The following is a 20,193-nucleotide window of genomic DNA, read 5'->3' on the forward strand; positions in this document are numbered from 1 at the left end:
TATATACAATGAAATACTACTCAGCTATCAAAAAGAACGAGTTCTCAACATTTGCAGCAACATGGACGGCACTGGAGGAGATAATGCTAAGTGAAATAAGTCAAGCAGAGAAAGACAATTATCCTATGATTTCTCTCATCTATGGAACATAAGTACTAGGAAGATCGGTAGGGGAAGAAAGGGATAAAGAAAGGGGGGGTAATCAGAAGGGGGAATGAAGCATGAGAGACTATGGACTCTGAGAAACAAACTGAGGGCTTCAGAGGGGAGGGGGGTGGGGGAATGGGATAGACTGGTGACGGGTAGTAAGGAGGGCACGTATTGCATGGTGCACTGGGTGTTATACACAACTAATGAATCATTGAACTTTACATCAAAAACCAGGGATGTACTGTATGGTGACTAACATAATATAATAATAAATAAAAAAAAAAAAGAAAAGAAAAAATGTAGCTTCTCCAAGTGGCAGAGTGAGAAGGGCTGGCCATGGCTTTTGATTAGTCATGGGAAAACTGTGGGAAGAAATATGTAAAGAGGTGGGTACAGTCCAAACTGTCTGCCCCCGCAGTAAGAGGCTTAATTGTCTTATGCTCTCATTTATACTTCCAAATTACAGGGGGGAAAACAAACATAAAAATAATCTTATAATTAGAAGTAGCAACTGTTAGAGCGGACGAGCCCTTGGTGATGAGCCAGCCCACCCCATTCTTCCAACAAGGCAATGATCACGGAGAGCGGAGAGGCCATGTTCTCCGGCATCACCCAGCTGGTGGCTTCACAGACACAAGCCCAGGAGCCCGGCCCCTTGCTTTCACTCCCTCTCCCACGTTCTCCACCCCACAGCACACAACAGCAAGACTACAGAGAGTTGCCAGGCAGAGTTCTGCTTTCTTGTGACTAGAGATACCCCAGCATTCGTCCACAAGTGGCGGTTTGTTCATTCAGCCAGAGTGCCAAGAGGTGGCCTCCTTCTCAAGATGCGAATCCAGCCGATGAGCCCACCGCAGAGGCGGGCGCCCCTCATTCCAAGTGCCCCTCATGCCACCGTCACTCAATTCCCCATTTGCCCCAATGAGGCAACAGAGAGCAGAGTCCAGGACATGCTGTGGTATATTGAATATCACCTTGTGTTCTTTTTCAAAGAATGACTTAAAACCTCTTCCTCGTTCCTTTTACGTATACCTTAAAAACTCACCCCAGACCTCTTCTCCCACGGCAATATTTTTTTAAATCATGTTTTTCTTGCTGACGCTAGGAACTCCAGGTAATACTTCTTTTGAGCAGAATTCTGGGGGAAAGGCTATGTGATTTCCCGAGATCTCATTGCAAAGTGCAGCTAGTAGTAATCTCACTACTTTACATCTTGGTGCTAAACATGCATCAGGCCACTGTCCCACATTAATAAAACTGGTTTCAGCTTCGCTTGATGACCCATGACTTTCCGGACGTCGGGCTCATCGTCGCCGAGACCAGCGGTGACAGATGAGAATGAAGAAGGTAGAGGACACCTGACCGTGTTCTCCCTCCAGTCCCTTCCCTCAAAATTCAGCTTTAAAGGAAATCTCTATATATGCAGATGAAGATTATTTATTTTCACCTACTTCAGAGCCTCAAGTGCAAGAAAAGTAAATCCAAGGTGTGTGGGTTCTAGACGCGTGCCACTGGATACAGAAGCCACGAGTCCTATGAAGCGCTGGTAATGGGGCTGGTCCAAATCGCTGTGAGAGTACAATACACACTGGATTTCAAAGGCAATTTTCTTTAAAAATGCAAAATATCTCCTGAATAGTTCTTATCCCGATTACATGTTGACATGACCATATCCAGATGCAGTGAGTTAAATAAAATTTATTACTAAAATTAGTTTCACCTGTCACTCTTTAAACGTGGCTATTAGAGAATCTGAAAGTACACATGGGGCTCGTAGTTGTGGCTTACATTTTATTTCTACTGGATGCTGCTATTTTGAAGTTAGCAGACTTTCCCTGTAAAAAAAGAGCCATATGGTAGGTATTTTAGGTTTTGCAGGCCACTTGGTGTCCATGAAAAACTACTTAGCTCTGCTGTGGAATCAAGAAGGCAGCCCCAGACAACCAACTCGTAAGCGAAGGAGCGCAGCTGTGGTCCGGCTCGACTCTGTTTACAAAAACAGGCAGCTGGCTGCACCCGCGGGCCATAGCTTGCCGACTCCCCTTCTAGATTACCGAGCTCTGATTCTAGACTTCGAGTTTTGGAAAACACAACCTGACAATATGCTTTTCAAAGGAATGATTCTATGGGAGAAATGCGATGAATAACCCAATTAGGCATAATTTCATAGACGTGTGGTTGATGGCGCTTGATTTGTTATTTTTCTAACGTTCCTTGGCGGCGGTGTTGACATCTTGCTATTGTTTCTTTCAATAGAGGTCTAAGTGGGATGAGAAGTTAGAGCTAGGCTGGGTGCAAAAAAAATTTCATGGACTGAGTAAGATGAATTTGAGAAGTGGGAGAAGCATGAGTACAAGAGAAGGACAGTTTCAGGGATGGACAATGTTTTCATGATAGGATCAGGGCGTGCTGGCCCCAAAGGGGACCTCAGAAGCACTGTACATGGCTGTAGGGGCGTGGTCCAAATCCCTCAAAAGGCACGACGGCCTTCAGTCTGGGGCAGCTATGCAATGCAGGAAGCTGGCATCTTGTGGATTGGAGCAGACCCAGTGGGCAGCTGCTCCGCCATGAGTTGTGGCCACCTCTGTTATGTACAAAACCAACACCGATTAGCAACACATCACACTCTAAATATTGATTAAGCTGAAGCTGATTTCCTGGCTCAAGTCATGTGTGTGGTTATGAGCTGTTTCCTGCCAGGAAAATAAGGCAATTAACTTGAAGAGTTTCAGCTACAGGCATGACACGTGTCCAACCTTCATAGGTATTTTCACATGCCAGGTTGCATTAACCGAAGTGAAAAATTACCCAGTCGTTCCTTTGCTTGGAAATTATGAGGTCAGAGTCCCTGTCTTATTCATTGTTATGTCTCTGGCTTCTCAAAGAGAACTTGGCACACAGTAGGATTTTGGTTAAGTGTTTCCTGCTGAAGTAAAATCCTGGGCATGAGCATTTCTGCCAGGAGCCTCTGTGGTCCGTCTCAGGTCACAGCTCCCAGGGGCACCTGCATATAAACTGGAGGACTTGATCCAATCCTGAGTCCCCGCCACCCTTTCCCGACATCCACAAGTTCTTTTGTGAGGGGGACCCTCTCCACTTCTCTTTTCCCATCCAGCCTCATCCATCTCCTTGGGAAGAACCCTCACCCTTTGCCTCTCACTGGGCCCCTGGGGGTCACAGCTACGTGGGGACTGCGAGGTCAGGGAAGGTGGCACTGTGGCACGTACCTTACCCACTTCAGGTGGACTTCTGTCAGCTATCAAGTCCCTCCAGACCTTTCAGACAACCGCCCTACCTCCTAGAACTTTTCCATTTCTCCACACCAAAAATACGAATTCAATGTTCACTATGTCCTACCCCTCTTCCCCCTGTTGGACTCCTCTTCATCCAGCAAGTTCACCCATGCTAATGTGATAATGAAAAAGGACGGCAGTAATGTCACATATCTGCATTGCTGTGCCTGCCTAGGGGAGATAATGCCTTAAAAGCAAAGCCCAAATGCACTGCCACTATAAGCAAGATTTGGGGGGTGAGTGGGGGCATTTCTGTGCCCCTCAAGTTATGCCATTTAGGCAGCCACGGAGATGCGCTACCTCGGAAGCGGCGGGTCGGCTCCGCACACAATGGAGCTGGGCTCTGAAAGATGCCCGAGCCCTCAAACATCTGTTTACACCACAAGTAAGCCTTAATCAAAGTCAAATTTGACAATGTCACACACACTCTCAAAACAGACTCCCTCATGTTTGTCTAATTGTGTATATTGTACATTTTTTTAAAGAAAGAAATGGGTCCGTTAATGTCGTGTTCATGATAAAAGACCCCAAATTGGAGATCGAAATGCATTCAAGTCAGAGTGGAGAAACAGATGAATGTATGTATCTTCTGGATGGAAAAAAAACCCTATCAATTCTGTCTAAGCTTCTTTTAGGATGACTGCATCCGATGCCTTCAAACAAAATCAATAAGAAATTCTATTCAAATAACCCACCCTGTTCCGAAAAGCTGAGAAAACGTGGCTCTTTTCTCTTATATGGACCACTTGTTATTTAAGGAAGGGATGGACAGATTGAAACACCTTCAATCATTCGCGTCTTGTCATGGGAAATTTTACACTAACACGTGTGTGCGGTGGGCTCATGTGTGCACACAATTATTGAGCGCCTCTTTTTCTCATTCCTGCCCATTCCGCCCTATTAGTCACCTAAGAAAACCTTGCTCATGAGTACTTTCTCTCCAGACTGGCTGAATCAAACTTTCCATAGGTCAAAAGGTCATTGCAATGGCCTAAAAGTCCTACTTTTCCAATTTCCACTGATTAGAAGTAAGCAAAAATCCTGTTTATGTCACAAAGCCTGCAATTAAACAGAATGGGCAGTGATGTCCGTACGGACTCCGAAATCTCAATGTGTCTTAGGCACCACTTCCCAGTCGACCAATCTGCCTTCGAAACCTGAGAGCTGCCTAGAGAAATGCCATCACGACAATGAGCAATACTCCTAGTCGTATTGGGTCCCCTCCTCTCTTTAATACTGTTTGATACGCTATTTCTTTTTAACTTAAATCATGAGGGTAACCAAGGTTTGGTTTGGTTTAATTTCACTGAATAACTACGTGCCGGGCATTGGGACAGAGGCAGCAAGTCCCTCTTCTCACTCACTTCTAACCTCATCCTTTCATAAAGAACTTCATAGACCTTCTCCCTTCAAATCTAATCTTCACGACAGCTCTGAGAGGGACACAGCATTCCAGTTTTACAACTGAGAAAATGGAACGGATTCAGAGAGGGGGAGTCATTTGCCCAAGGTGCTCAAAAACAGCTCCTCAAAAACAGAACCAAAATTCAAATTCCTCTCGGACTCCACAGTCAGTGATAGTGTCCCTCTCGCCTTCCAGAAACGCCCAAAATGAGGCCCTTGACTCACCAACTGATCTCTACACCTGTCCCACTTTCTGGCCACAGGTGGGGGAAAGTTAAGACTTGGCTCACTCTCATCTTGAAGGTGGAGGGGGTGGGGGGAGTGGGGGCTAAGATCCTACCAGGTCATTACACCTTGTGCCTGGAGAGGGTAGGCATTAGTTTACCCACAAACATACACACGGCACTGCGCCAACTCCCCAACTCAGTTAAGCCCTTCTTTGGAGGACGATGTCAGAAATAAGAGCAGCCAAAGCAGAATGTCCTCAGAAATCCCCCCCATGCCCCGCAGCCCTCCTGCCCCCGGGTCCTTTCTCAGGGGAACAGGATGAGCCAATAAACAGCGTAACTGAATTCACTTGAGGCTATTTACGGTCTACTCGCGACTATCCATCTCTGTGAACTGCCTGGGTTCTCGACGCCTCGTCCACCTTTCCTCTACCTGCTTCCTTCCGCCAATTCATGCCTCCCATACTTTTGCCAAGAGAAATAGAAAGGTATAGAAAGCAAGAGGCAAACACCATGGCCTGGGGATTTTAGGAGCTCTGGTCAGGGTGATGTGGCCTCTACTGGCTGACGGGAAGGTTGAAGCTGATCTCTATATTTCAAATACCCGTTTTCGCTCTTGCACAAAGGAGATAATGGAGAGTCTCTATACCTTGTGTTGATCTTCCTGGGGCCCGTGTTACACACAGAGGAAGGAGTTCACGAACACCACCAGAGGGATAACCCGATGGTCTGTGGCCACTGACGGAGAATTCCGTCACAGCCACCATAGGTCTGCTAACCATCCCCACATACATCTGTGCCACCAATGCCCTCTTACGTCTTTGTCCTCTGGTTGTCTAACAAGTGCAAATGTCCGCTCTGAATATTTCAGCTCTACAGCTGACATCAATACTAACCATTGTGAGATCTGTTTTTCTCATTTCAGAAAAAATTATACATTCAAGACCAGCATTCGGAAAGGACAGAAATGCCTTCCACAAGTGCCACCATCACAGATGGGGCTGGGGCAGCCTCAGCTGGTCTGGCCAGGTCTGGAGGAAGGTACGAGGTAATGACGTATGGGAATGGCCAGGGGGTCTGCTGGCAAGTCCTGATCAGACCACACCACTCAGCACCAGGCACCTCCGCGGAAGCGATTCTGTTACCTTTTCCTTTCCGGGCCCTCACCCTCTCTGAGGAGGCTCTCTGCCTCTTGACCTCTGGTGACCTTAGAATTTTCTGGAAGCCGCTGGAACCAGGGATCATCTTTTCAGAGATCTGCTTGGCATCGTTCCGTGACTTATCTTTCAGGCCTCGACACAATTATTCATGCTTTGGCAGTATCCTAGCTACAGTCACAGTACTGTTCTTGGGCTGCCACTGAAGGTTACTCTGTCCCAGCCAATGGGGAAGAAAGACGCCCGTTGCCTCAGGACCCTGGCTCCGGGAAGCATGCTCCCTATGAGGGCAGGGGCTTAAAGGCATCTGTTCAGAAAACCACTTTCAACCTCTAGTCCTTGCAAACGAGCAAACAGGTGGGGATAGCACAAAGTGGGAATCGGCTCCCAAATCACAGACAACTTGGCTTTGGAATGCATTGCAAGGCTCACTCGCTCTACACCTGGACACACACGCATACACACGCCCAGGGCTAACCTCCACCAGCTGCCTCCAGACGAGAGGGAGACCCTATCTTTTACCTCTCCGTGGCAAGTATTTTCTGGTTTCACCTTTTTTTTTTTTTTTTTCTCATTAACATCCTGCTTCTATTCTCTGGCCTGTGCTTCCTGCTTTGTATATTTTAGGCTACTTTAGACATGACCTCACATCCTGGCCAATTGCACAGTGGCTGCTAATTGTAAGAGCTTTGCTAATGGCCCATGCATCTATGTATGAGAGGAACGAGCGCAAAGCAGCAAAATGCAGAAAGCAGTAAGTTAGCATGCCTGAGAACTGGGTTTCTGGAAGTAGACAGACTTGGGGTTCAATCTTGAACTACCTGTGTGGCCCAGGGCAACTTACTTAACCTCTCTGAGTCTTAGTTACCTCACCCAAATGAGGATCGTAACAGGTCCTACTTCACAAAGTTGTCCTTAAAATTAATACTGGAGAATGCGGGGCGCCTGGGGGGTTAAGCGTCCGACTCTTGATTGCAACTCGGGTCATTATCTCAGGGTCCTGGGATCGAGCCCCGCATCGAGCCCCGAATCGGGCTCCATGTTCAGTGGGGAGTCTGCTTAAGGATTCTCTCCCTCTTCCTCTGCCTCTCCCCCTGCTCACACATGTTCTCTCTCAAATAAATAAATAAATCTTTAAAAAAAATACTGGATAATGCATATAAACGACCTAGTACAATGCAAACTATTATTATTATTTATGTTTCCAAATTATGGGATAGCTTTCTCCCTCTGGTGTCTACCTGTTCCTGAGATCCTGCCTAGCTATTCTGTTCCACGTCTACCCTCCACCTGCCCGCCTCCCCTCCACCTGCCCGCCTTGCCTCCCCTGAGCAATCACTTCCTCTAGGCAGTATTCCTTGACAAGGAGAATGGACACAATTATGCCTTTTTTTCCCCCTCTGTCATTTTCTATATCTCATGCTTCAGGCAGATGGTCCCCACTTTGCACAGTGAATTTCTCCAAGGTCAGGAAGCCTCACCTTTCACTAGAGGCTCAGACAGCACATACCTCTAGAGCAGAATCCTACGGAAATAGCTAGACCTTTAGAACAAAAGGTGAAGCCCATCTTCCAAATCACACTTTTGCTTTCCTGGGCTTGACAAACGCTTCTCATTCAGTGGCAAAATGGTTTGCTTGTTTACCAAAGTCTTTCCTACATAGTAGCCTATCTGAAGCCCATCTGAAGGAAACACACACAGTCAGGAAGCACTGACATTTCCCTCTTCACGACGGTTCCAAAATCCAATCCTTCCCTGTCTGCCAAGACACTCAGTCATGCTCTGGTTAGTTCCCACATTATGGTATTTTCTATAATCTCTCTCTTCGGAGCCCTGACCTCACCACTTCGCTACCTTACTCCGTGCATAGCATCTCTGTCTCCTCTCTGTGACCTGTTCCCTTAAATCCCCCTTGGTCCAAATAGAACTTTCCTACTTGCTCCCTCCTCTGCCTCTGTTCCCGCAGACCACCAGGCCTATAGGCTTTGCTCCTGTTACTCTGATTTCTCAGAATCATCAAGAAGCTGTCTCTCCTTGCCGGTCTTCGGATTTCCGCGTGGAACTTTCCAGACCACCTGTACATTAATAGTTCACACACTATTTTACTACATCATTTCTGTCCCTGTGGGTAACCAGTGCCTTGTGGACGGGGATCATCTGTTTAAACTGAAACCCTGTCATTTGTTTTGGCAGTTGTATTTATGAGCCTGTGTGCTCTAACCCTGTGGCATAAATATTAAATAATAATAATACCTCTCAGGTGAAAAAAAATGCATGTTAACTGACAACTTCTTCTGAAGATATCAAGTAAATCCAACCACGGAATTCGGTACTGGTTAACTTTAAAACAGGAGGAAAAGTGTGGATTGCTCAACAGGTAGGCGCTACAGCAGAATTAGAATTTGCATTTGTACACCCTCTCGCTTCAAGAAATGCAACAGCTGAGAAGTAAAGAGTGTTAAAAGAAACTTGGGCTGGGTGGCAATTTCTTCGGAATCAAATCCTAATGCCTGACAATGTCTCCCAAGCAGTTTTTAGCCTCTAAGAAGAAAGACTCCAAATAATGGCGATACCATAGAAGTGAGAACAATTCTGGACAATGACACTGCTCAATTTTAAGCATTCTGTGAATTTCCTATTACATCAGTTTCATGATTCAGCAATTTCGATTTCATTTATTTACAGTAATATGTGGCGAGATAACCCCAGGTTTCCGCAGGATCCTGGAACATAAGGTAGGCTGGACAGGAAGGGTGTCGCCTTCTGTAAATTTACTATTGTTTAGGAGAATTCAAAGCAGAAGAAAGAAAACCATCAAAAGAATTGGGGGATATTCTCCCACCTTGTTCTGAGGGTTTAAATTATTCTGGTATTTTAAATGAGCTGGTTTTGAAAAATAGGTTACTGCCATTTAGGTGATGACTGAAACCGAAGCCAAGAAGAGTGCAAATGGTAAACTGACGTGCCTAACCCAAGCGTATTCTCTGAAATGACAATGTTCAAGACGCAGCTAAAGTCCCCACTCTGGCGGTAAGCGTGTTACAAAGAACTCGATTTCGTTCGGGCATCCGCAACTTGGCCGGAGTGACCACGGAGGAGTTGAAGAGCGCTGGAAACGCGAGGGTTCGTTGCCGGCGCGTTGGCAGAACACGGTCCGGGCCATGAGGACCCGGCGGAAACTACACGGAGGTTCGAGGCGGGAGGCGCTCGCCGACAGAGAGAGGCGAAGTTGGGCTCGGGAAGGCAAGGAGCTGCGAGACTGCGAGGGAAGCCCAGGGACGGGGAGGGAGGGGGCTGGAGAGCCGCGCGCGGCGCCTGGGGAGGAAACGCGGCTGGCGCGGCTCCAGGCGGCGCGGGGCACGGGAGGGGGTCTCGAGGGGAACCTCGCCCGGGTCTGCAGCGCGTCTCGGAGGAAGAGGGACGGACACGAGCGAGAGCGCCGCGCCGCAAGTCCGGTCCACGCACCCCTCTCGGCGCCCCGGCTCCCCATCCCAGGTGCCGGCGCGCCCGGGGCGCAGCGGCCAGGAAGCGAGCAAACTAGCAGCGCCGTACCGCCCGGCGAGGCGGAGGTCCCCGGCCGCCCCCGCCCGCGTCCCCGGGGCCCCGCGCGGAGGGGAGGACCCGGGAAGGGTCCGGCGCTCACCAGGTAGCAGAATAGGAGCAGCGCGCAGGCAGGGCGGCCGCCGAGGCCCGGGGGGACGCCGCCGCTCGGGGGGGCCATGGCTACGGCCCGGGGACCGACCGCGGGCGGCGGGGGTTGTTGCTGCTGCTGCCGCGGCCACCCGAGCCCCGAGCCGCGCCGCTGCATGGCGAGGCCGCCCGGATCCGGGCCAGAGCAGGTCACCTGGTGCAGGGACCGGCCCCCGCCCGAGGCGCCACCTTCCCGCCCGCCCCCGGCCGGGCCGGCCGCCGCCGCGCGCGGGGCCACCTGCCGCCGCCGCCGGACCCGCCGCCGCCGCCACTGCCGCTCCCGCCGTCGCCGCCCCCGCAGCCCCAGCCGAGCGCCGGCTCCTCCCCGCCTCCCAGAGCCAGTCCCCTCCCTCCCCTCTGCCTCCCTGCCCAGCCCGCCCCCGGCCGCTGCCCGGGACCCCGGCTGCCACCCCCCGGGGCGGCCGGCGCCCCCGCAGGTGGCCACTGACCCGGGTCCCGCCCCCTGGCCGCCGCCCCCCGCCGGGTTCCCTGGGCTCCCTGCTCGCCCCCCACCCTTTCCCTTTATTCGCTTTCCTCCCCCGCCCCCCTTCGGCGCTCTTCCTGTCCGCGAGCCCTCTCTCCCCTCCCTCCGTTCCCCCTTTTCCCTCTCCCCCATCTCCTGCTCGCACCTTTCTTTTCCTCACCCCCTCTTTCTCCCACTTTCTGCCTTTTCTCCCGGTTCTTTCTCTCCCTCTCCTCCTTCCCCTTCTCGTTCTAGTCCCCCCTCCCGCCTTCTCCCTCTCCCACCCACTCCTCCTGTGGGTCCCGCAGCCCAGTTCCCGCCGGTGCAATGGGTTTTGTTTCGTTGCTTTTTTGGCGAGGGCGCCATTCCCGCTGGGCGCGGGGCGAGTGTGCCCCCTGCAGTTGCGCCACGCAGCGGCCCAGCTTCCAGTCCTTTAAGGATGGATTTTGACCCCTGCCAACTTCCACCTGTCCACCTGCAGGGGTGGGGCCGCCTCCCTGCGGGCACATTTTTAACCCAGGTTGCGCCCCGCCCTGCCGGCTGGTACGCGGCAAGTTCTGGATGTTTCCCGAGGGTTTTGTGCGGTGCCGCCGCCGCCGCTGCCGCTCTTTGTTTTAATTGTCCAGAGTATCGGCGCCCAAAGCGGGTTTGCATTGGATTTGCAGCCCTGTGCCCCGACTTCCACTTTGGACCGAAAAGAAAATGAATTAATTAGGTCAATGCAATTGTACTGAAGCCCTAAATGAAAGGGTGAGGCTCGTGAAGTGCACAAACACTTCAAAAAATAAATCCAGGCACACCCTCGGTCTTGGGGACCCAGATTGGGACTGGCTATTTGCGGATAGGGGTTCTGCCGCCAGGCCGAGGCGCGCGGCCAGAGGGCCACCCTGGTGCTCTGAGAAGCGCGGGGCCGTGTCCCGCGGCTCAGACGACTGCTTGGGCCCGTAACTGCTGCTCTGAAACAGTTAACCCACCTCTGAAAGTTCATGAAAGCTTCCCTTTGGCACTGGTGGATTTGCGCATATTGCAACTAATAAGGGTTGGGAGTCTGGAAGGACACGGCCCTTGCCCAGTGGAGATGCCACCGGGGTAGGTCAAGTCCAGACAGGCAGCAGGAGAGGCTGGCAGTAAAGATGGGGTGCCCAAGGGGCTGTGCCTGGATGTGCCCTCAGCCATCCCAGTACAGGCCCCACCGCACTCAGCCACTCAGCTGAGTCATCCATTTTTTTTAGGTCACCTGAGGGCTGTGGCGGTGGGTCAGGCTCCTGGCCCCGAGTCACTCAGCACAAGGTAATGCCTTATATCAGTGGTTCTCAAAGTACAGCCTGCATCCGAGCTGCTGGGAAGACTTATGAAAACACACATTGCTGGGCAACCCCACTAGAATTTCAGGTTCAGTTGGCCCCAGGGTGAGGCTTGAAAAGCTGCCTTTCCAGCAGATTTCCAGGGGATGCTGCTGCTGGTCCACAGACCCCGTTTCCAGAACCACTGGCTTATAGAAAGGGTCATTCGGCTCCCATCTCACCCAGCAGCCGCCACATTAAAGCATCTGAGGGTTTCTTTGTTTGACAGATGTCTCCAACACCCTGTCCCACTTCTATAGACCCAAAGCACTTAAAATTCTCCTGTGTGATGTGGAAAATCATTTATTCTGTTGACTGTCCAAGGGGATGAAAGGTTTGGTGGCTTTGTCCCAGATTGTGTCCATGTGTTTTTTTTTTGGTTTGTTTTTTTTTTGGTCAGGTCAAAGTATAAACTATACATTTTAATATATGTGGAAGAAAAATTGTTGGCCAGTTCCAGAAGATGGGGCTTCACAATATTTCTGGAATTTCCACCTGTCTTCCTGGGCTTCTCTGGAGTTCTCTCCCCCTTCATTGCCCATGGACTTGGTTGGTCTTCGGGGAACTAACTGGTTTCCTCAGGTTGTTTGTAATCAGGATTCATGCAATTGAAGTTTTAGAAGCCTGTGAGTTTGAATTTCCCTGACTATAGTCACTGTGGAGGGACCCCATAGGGCATTGGGCTATTTTTTTTAAGATATTATTTATTTATTTATTTATTTATTTATTTATTTTATTTATTTATTTATTTGACACAGAGAGAGACAGACAGTGAGAGAGGGAACACAAGCAGGGGGAGTGGGAGAGGGAGAAGCAGAGGAGCCTGATGTGGGGCTTGATCCCAGGACTCCGGGATCACGCCCTGAGCCGAAGGCAGACGCTTAACAACTGAGCCACCCAGGCGCCCCAGCATTGGGCTATTTTTAACCCGGTATATCAAATCTCTTACTTACTGGGCTTCTGTTGAGCTCCTACCGTACGTCAGGCAGCACCCAAAGCCCCAGAACCCAGAGGTGAGCGGGTATCCCTTTCCGTGAGGAGCAGCAGGCATGCAGAAAACTAACCGTAACACGATGTGGTCCTCGAAAAGGAATGTTCAGGTTGCTCTGTGGCCCAGGGCAGGGGTGGCGGGATTGACTGATCCATTTTGTACTGGAGAGGGGCAGAAATAGAGAAGGTCAGGATTTCTATTCACAGCAGTCTGTGACATTTCGATCCAGAAGCCAGAATCAAGTTTTTGCCCTTGCCTCCTCTCTTAACTGTCTGTATCAGTGATTTGAAGGGTGTGGCCTGATGACAGAAGAAGACCTTTCATTTAAAAATATCATTCTTTCCCGCCTTCACAATTTATTGGTTTGAATTAATGTTCACGCTCCACTACCTATGAAGGTCCCTGGGGACTGTATTTATCTGGTCTGACCCGTGACTGCCTTAGTGTGAGTCCGTTTATTCCATCCCCTCTGAGAGACCGCGACTCCGCACGTCAGCAGGAACAGGACAGAGTCCCAAAGGAGGGAGGACTGCAGCCTCCCTCCCCAAGCCTTAACGGGGAGGGCAACCAGAGGCCTGGATGGGTTGGGTCAGGGCCGCAGGGAAAAGGCAGACCCTCCACTGAATGCGCCTGCCTCAGGGGACACAGAATGGCATCCAAGGCCAGTAGTTCTTACACGCTGAAATGGTTCAAAATCTGTAAAATCGGGCGCCTGGGTGGCTCAGTCGGTTAAGCGCCTGCCTTCAGCTCAGATCATGATCCCAGGGTCCTGGGGTCCAGCCCCAGGTTCCGCTCTCTGCTCAGCGGGGAGCCTGCTTCTCCCTCTCCCTCTGCCCCTCCCCCTGCCCCTGTTCACTCTCACTCTCTCTCTCAAATAAATAAATGGAAAATCTTTAAAAAATAATAAAACCTGTAAAATCTCAGGGACCAATGCAGTTGGCCAACTAACTATTCACTTGCCAAACAAAAATATTTAAAACAAACAACCCTCCCGTCCCAATACGCTATCTTTTATCAACATTATTTCATCTAAAGGATGGGGTATTTTTACCATTAAAAAATTAGAAAGGACCTAATATCATAATAAAAGAAAAGTCCTTTAAACTGAAGACAATTTCTTTGTGGAAAAACTCCCAACGGGTCATTGTCTTATTTTGCTGTGGACCAGTAGAAACTTACCTTCGGGCCGTCACAGTCCGTGTGGGGGGCCCTTGGAAACCACATTTCTGGGTCCCAAGGATGTCTCGGGTAGAGAGATCTGGCCGGTGATCTCTGAGTTACAAGAGAGGGCAGGCAGGGCACTATACAGGTGTGAGGAGATCTTTTTCTGCCCTCTGCCCTCCTACATAAACCTTTGGGGCCCAGGCAAATGCCACCAGCTCTAGAGAGTCTTCTCTAGGGACCTCAGGTCAAAAAGCAGCAGTCCTTTCTCTCTGTCCCCACTGAGCTTCCATCCCCTGAAACCTCATGAGGCAACTGGCTGATCCTGCTTCAAATTCTAGTCGGTTTTTTGGCGTCTTCTCCTCAAGTAGGTTGAAAGCTCCTTAAAAGCAGGGCTGTCTCTTAATCAGCCCTGGGCGCTGCCCCCATGCCTGGTACATAGAAAGTTCTTAGACCTAGTCACTCAATAAAATCGACTTCATCATTTTCCTTTTTCACTTTTTCTTTCCATCCTTCCTTTCCTTCTCGCCCCCTGATTACCTCCCTACCTTTTTGTCCTTCTGTATTCAGTGTCATCGTCTCCATCTCCTTCCTATTAGTCCCTGGCTTTTCCAGGGTTCTCTGGAATTCTGTACGCTACCAGTCTCTCCATTTTTTTCTGCAACTTCAGATAGGTGGAATAAAGATAAAGGAACTGTGATATTTGCCGTTTACGTCAACGTAGAAGAGAAGAAAACAAAAACAGAAGAGAAGATTGCTGTCAGGCAACATGCTGCCCATCCCCATTGGAAAACCATGGCCTTTTTTCTGCCAAGGATGACCTTCAGGATCCAGCTAAATCCTGTTTGCAGAAAGAAAAAAAAAAAACCACTTCCAAGTACTTCCATTTTTCTCATGAAAAATTGAGAAAGCCTAGGCTTTAGGCTTCCCTAAATCCGTTCCTATCCCTCTTCTTTTTTTGAATCCTCCGTATTTACCAATTACTTCCTGTTCCTTCCTTCCTTCCTTAGAACATCCCACCAGCTACCTTCCTCATTTCCTGGTCCCCAGACCCTATCTTTTGAGCCTCAAGTCTCTGTGACTCTGCAGACGCCTTTCTTGTGGGTCATGGGGCCCTTGCTCTGAGAAGTTGTGCGAAGCGGGGATGGAAGAGCTTGTGTGAGCTGGAACTTTTTCCATGGCTTTCTGTGGGAATGCTGAAGGTCTCAGAATCACCCACTCCGTAGCTGTGGTGTGCTCCGAAATGGGCTCTATTTCTGGGCCTGTCAGATGAAATGCTGTTGCTCCCAGTTATTTTTGGCTCGTTGCCCTTCTGAATAGGTGCATATTCAGCTCAATTCTCCCCCGACCCTGAGCTGGGAAAAAGCAGGCAGCTTTCCTTAGCCAAGCCTGGCTCAAGTCAGGAGCATCTGCCCCCTTAAGCAGCAGCTATTACAAGTATCCCGGACTGCATCCCAGCTGTTTGTGCTGCCAGCAGGCCCGGAAAGCAGGGAAGTCCACTCCCTGGCCCCCTCAGACCCCTGGTGGAGAGCCTGGTGAGCTGAACATCCCCGGGCAGGTGCAGCCCCGTGTCCAGAGCCTCCTCACTCATCTATAGGTCTGCGCCCTGCCTCACTGGGCATATATAGGTCTGCGCCCTGCCTCACTGGGCATATATAGGTCTGCGCCCTGCCTCACTGGGCATATATAGGTCTGCGCCCTGCCTCACTGGGCATATATAGGTCTGCACCCTGCCTCACTTTTGCAGAAGCTGCAAAAACTTCTCCTACCATCCTCGGAGGACCTGGGATGGTAGGGGTACATTTTAGGCTCCATGAGCACAGAAATTATCTGTATACCAAGGGTCTAAGGACGGAAGGACCCTGGGATGCAGAAGGTCAAGGGCATGTGTCCAACGTTGGAAAGGTCTCTTTGGGTGAGCATGTTGAGAGGAACACGTGTGTGAAAAGGAGGGGTGGAAGGAAGTTGGGTGTGAATGTGCAGATCCATCCGGGACAGAGAGCCGGGAGGGATACCGACTGGGCACTAGGGAGAGAGTGTAAATAACCGAGGAAAGAGAGTACACGTGAGACCTTGGGGAACCGGGTGGTGTCTACAAGTCCTGACAGTATTTTATAACTGCATCCTGCAGCTGACATCTCGGTCCTTAGGCAGGCATTAACCTCAACTGAGGGCTTTCAGTCTATCCGGTAATAAACAATATCAAGTAAAATGAAATGTCAAGATCAGCTGTACATGTAGGGATACTTAAGTCCATATAAAATCGAGAATAGCCGAGAGAAGAGGAAGCCAGACCAGGGTTCTCCTAATAGCTACTTATCTCTAAAGCTTTTGGCTGGGAGATTTCTTTCTTTCTTTCTTTCTTTCTTTCTTTCTTTCTTTCTTTCTTTCTTTAAAATTTTATTTATTTATTTGTCAGAGAGAGAGAGAGAGAGCACAATCGGGGGGCAGCAGGCAGAGAGAGAAGAAGGCTCCCTGATGAGCAAGGACCTCGATTTGGGGCTTGATCCCAGAACCCTGGAATCAGGACCTGAGCCGAAGACAGATGCTTAACAGAATGAGCCACCCAGGCAGCCCTGGGAGATTTCTTTGTAAAGTTCTTGCCAAGCGTTGCTTTGATGCGTTGATTCATTCAATTCTCATGACATGGGCCGCAGCAGCCTCATTTTACAGAGGAAGGAACAGAGTCATTTGAAAGACCCCAAGTCCACAGTCATGAGGTGGCAAAGCTTTGACTTTGGCTTCAGGTGGCTTTGCTCAAGGACTCCAGCTTCCACCAATACACTCCACTCCTGCTGCAACAACAAGCGGTAGCGAGGCAAGCAGGTGTCCTGAGGTGTGGGGGAGGGGGCGGTGGGGTCACACCTGGGTTTGAAACTTAGGTGTCAGTCAGGGCCTCATGGTGCTTGAGGACACACATTACCGTGTCAAAGCATCTGTCCAGGGCCATCCCACCACTTCCTGCTATGTTATCTTGGGCCTGTCACAAATCCTTTTTGAACCTCAGTCTCCACTTCTGTAAAATCGGGGGTAAAGTCACCAATCTGTCCACTGATGTGGCATTGGGAAGGCCATCAAGGGGGCATGGGTGAGGGTGCATGGCAGCTTGTCAAGCCCTAGACAAGAATAAAGTACTGTTTGTGTATTATTCACCCTTGCCTACTTCCAAAAAAGGCTCACAAAGAAAGATACATCCCTTATAAGATTGTGAAAAATAGAGCGGCGCCTGGGGGCTCAGTCGGTTAAGCATCCGATTCTTGATTTTGGCTCAGGTCATAATCTCAGGGTCATGGGATCGAGCCCTGCATCGGGCTCTGCCCTCAGCGGGGAGTCTGCTTGAGATTCTCTCTCTCCTTCTGCCCCCCATCCTCTCTTTCTTTCTAAAAAAATAATAAATAAATCTTTTTAGAAAATTATGAAAGTAGAAAAAGGTTTATAAATACCTGGTGTGCCTCCAAAGATAACCCCACCCATGAAGCACATTTCCATAATAAACCTGGAGCAGGGAGGGGATACCCCCAGCTTTCTCCCCCTGGGGAAGCCAGCTGCCCTGTGTCAATTTTGACCACCAACATGTTATGAGAAAGTCCAAGCTGGCCAGGTGGAGGGAGAGAGATGCTCGCCTCCAGCCATTCCGACCACCACGTGGGCCAGACATGTGAATGAGCAAATCATCTTGAACATTTACCCCAGTCAAGCCTTTAGATGACTCCAACCCAGCCACCATTTGAGTAAAAGCATGAGACTCCCCAAGCAAGACCTGCCCAGCTGAGTCCCGTCAACTCGCTGAACCGTGAAGGGTAAAAATCAATTGTTGTTTTGAGCCACTAAGTTTAGGGGTAGTTTGTTGACCGCAATGGGTAACTGAAACAGTGCCCTAGGCTAATATTACTTTTATAGCTGAACAGTATCATTAGCTTTGAGCTCCCTGGCACTCAAAGCAAAAAGGGGAGCAGGATGGATTGTGTGTCCTTATTATCTTGAGTGTTTTGATTTACTGGAATGGATAGTTCATCTGACTCATCTCCTTGTAGTCAAATCAGAATGGAAATTAAACTATCTTCCTTGCATGAGCATCTCTTCTGTCTTTACCAAAATGACGGTTGTGCAAATTCTATAATCTGCCTTGCTAGAGCAAACCAAAGAATCGCAGTTGTCTCTAACGAGAAGGTGTTCCTTGCATCTGGCCCAAATCTTTCAGGCTGTAGCTCCAGCCCATTCTCTCCTGTTTGGCTCTCAGTGCATCTTCTGCCTCCTGCCTCATTCCCACCCCAAATTAAGTCACAAACGGGCTCAGTGTCTCCGGGGTCCTAAGCAGCCAAAATTAATGATTAAAATAGAAATGCTGAAAATAGTTGAAACTGAAGCAGATTGGATGATTTATTCAAACCTTCAGGAAAAATTACTATTCAGCCCAGAATTGGAAATTAGACTTGTGGTTCCTAAGAATGCAACACTTCCCTGGTGCTAACTCCCCAAAAGGGAAAGGAAAAAAAAAAAAACATGTAAAATACATACATGGCAGTCTTTGAGTCCTCTAGAACCCATGCTCTGGGAGGTCAGGAACCGTATCTGCCTTCTGAATAGTGCAATGCTTAATGCCTTCCTGGTGCTTTTTAAGCTTTTCCTCATTAGGTGACCTTCGAAGACTATGATTAAAAAAAAAAAAAAAGAAAAGCTGAGTGTGAATCAGTGATTTCCATTCTCTCCAGTGTGTCCTCGGTGAACGGGTATTATCTGCCTGTGGGTCCTCTCCTAGGAAGACTGGGGTAGCACATGGGGTATTTGAGGTCACCTCACTTACTTGGAACCTGAACGAGGCCCAGGCAACCTTATGAAGGTAGTGAATTTCATCCTTATGTCCTTGACCTCATTTTCTATATTCTTCCCCTCATTTGTCTTCATACCCCTCAACTGGACTTCTGAGTCCTTATAGTGAACATCTCTGTGGGTAGCCGAAAGGTTAGCAGAAAGGACCAGGCTCAAATCCCTGCTGAGTTCCCTCATCCCACATTTGCATAAATGCTTTCCAACCACCAAGACATTTCACATCCATATTTCAGTTAGTTGTCTCAGCAATTTCTGTGGAATCCAGTGAAATAATCCTGTTATGGGCAGAATTGTGTTCTCTAAAAAGATATGTTGGGAGTCCCAACTCCGGGTGCCTGCAAATATTTATTTGGAAATAGGGCCTTTGCAGATGTAGTCAAGTGAAGATGAGACCGTTGGGTGGGCCTTGATCCAATAGGACCGGTGTCCTTACAAGAAGATGGACATTTGCTCACAGATGTGCACTGAGGGATGACAATGTGAAGACACAGAAGGAAGGAGGCCTTATGAAGACAAAGGCAGGGATTGGAGCTACGTGGCCACAAGCCGAGGAACACCTGGGGCTCCGAGAAGCTGGAAGAGGCAAGGAAGGATCCTTGTCCAGTGGCTTCAGAGGGAGCACAACTTCACCAGTGCCTTGATTTTGGACTTCTACCTTCCAGAACTGTGAAACAACAAATTTCTGTTCCAGTTTGGGGCACTCCATTCCAGCAGGCCTGGAAAACTAATATACAGGTGTTGAGATTTTTCCTATTCTTTTTAATGCAATATTACTGGGTACCTACTGCATACTGGACTCCAAGCTGAGCTCTGGACTCAGACCCAAGGATAAAAAGCACGTCAAAGACCCAAGCCTTCTGGTCAGTTTCTATGCTCATTCCATTATGTCTCAGGCTCTCTCCCCCAGTGTCCCCACGCCCAGGGACCACTCACATCCATCTCTACTGTCTGGTCTGTGCCCATTCCCACAACTGTCTGAGGGGTAGGCAGTGCTGGGCGGCGCTGGGGCTAGAAGCGGTTTGGAGGGTCTGATCCAGCCCCTTGGTGTTCCAGCTCTGCCTCTGGAGGTGCAGAGGGGTCACACTCCCCTTAGAAAGGCAGCACCGAACTCCAACACATCTTCTCACTCCCTGACTCTGATTAATTCATGTTATGAATAAATTCAACAAACAACAAATGTTTGTCGAATGAGCACTAAATTATTAATCACTGATAACGAGAATGTGTTCTACGTCCCAGAGGTATTTGAATGTGAAACAGTGCCTGAACCCAGAGAATCTCTGACCGTGGAATGTGGGACTGAAGTTTGGGGTGGGCAAAGCAGGTCAGGGAAATCTGGGGGCGAGGGTAGTGTCTTTCACTGACCTGGTATCTCAGATCCTTAGAGCAACTTCAGTGTCTGCTCAGAATAGAACTGGCTACCTGGGAGAATTCTGGAAGGGGCTGAGGAAGAGATTGCTCTCCTCTGTACTTCGAGCAGTGGT

General features: G+C 49.4%; 1 protein-coding gene across 2 annotated transcripts in view; it reads right to left on the reverse strand.

The window, feature by feature from the left end:
* Positions 1 to 20,193, reverse strand: part of SEL1L3 (SEL1L family member 3) — a 151,574-nt gene that overhangs the window by 90,869 nt on the left and 40,512 nt on the right. The window contains exon 3 of one of the 2 annotated variants that reach the window (XM_057309665.1): positions 12,792 to 12,879. In XM_057309665.1, coding sequence (XP_057165648.1) covers positions 12,792 to 12,879 — 88 coding nt within the window. Of the gene's footprint in view, positions 1 to 9,874; positions 10,088 to 12,791; positions 12,880 to 20,193 lie in introns of those variants that run through there. The other variant, XM_026514543.4, reaches the window with a different exon arrangement.

The sequence above is a fragment of the Ursus arctos genome, unplaced genomic scaffold (genome assembly GCF_023065955.2).
Source record: "Ursus arctos isolate Adak ecotype North America unplaced genomic scaffold, UrsArc2.0 scaffold_9, whole genome shotgun sequence".
NCBI lineage: Eukaryota > Metazoa > Chordata > Mammalia > Carnivora > Ursidae > Ursus > Ursus arctos.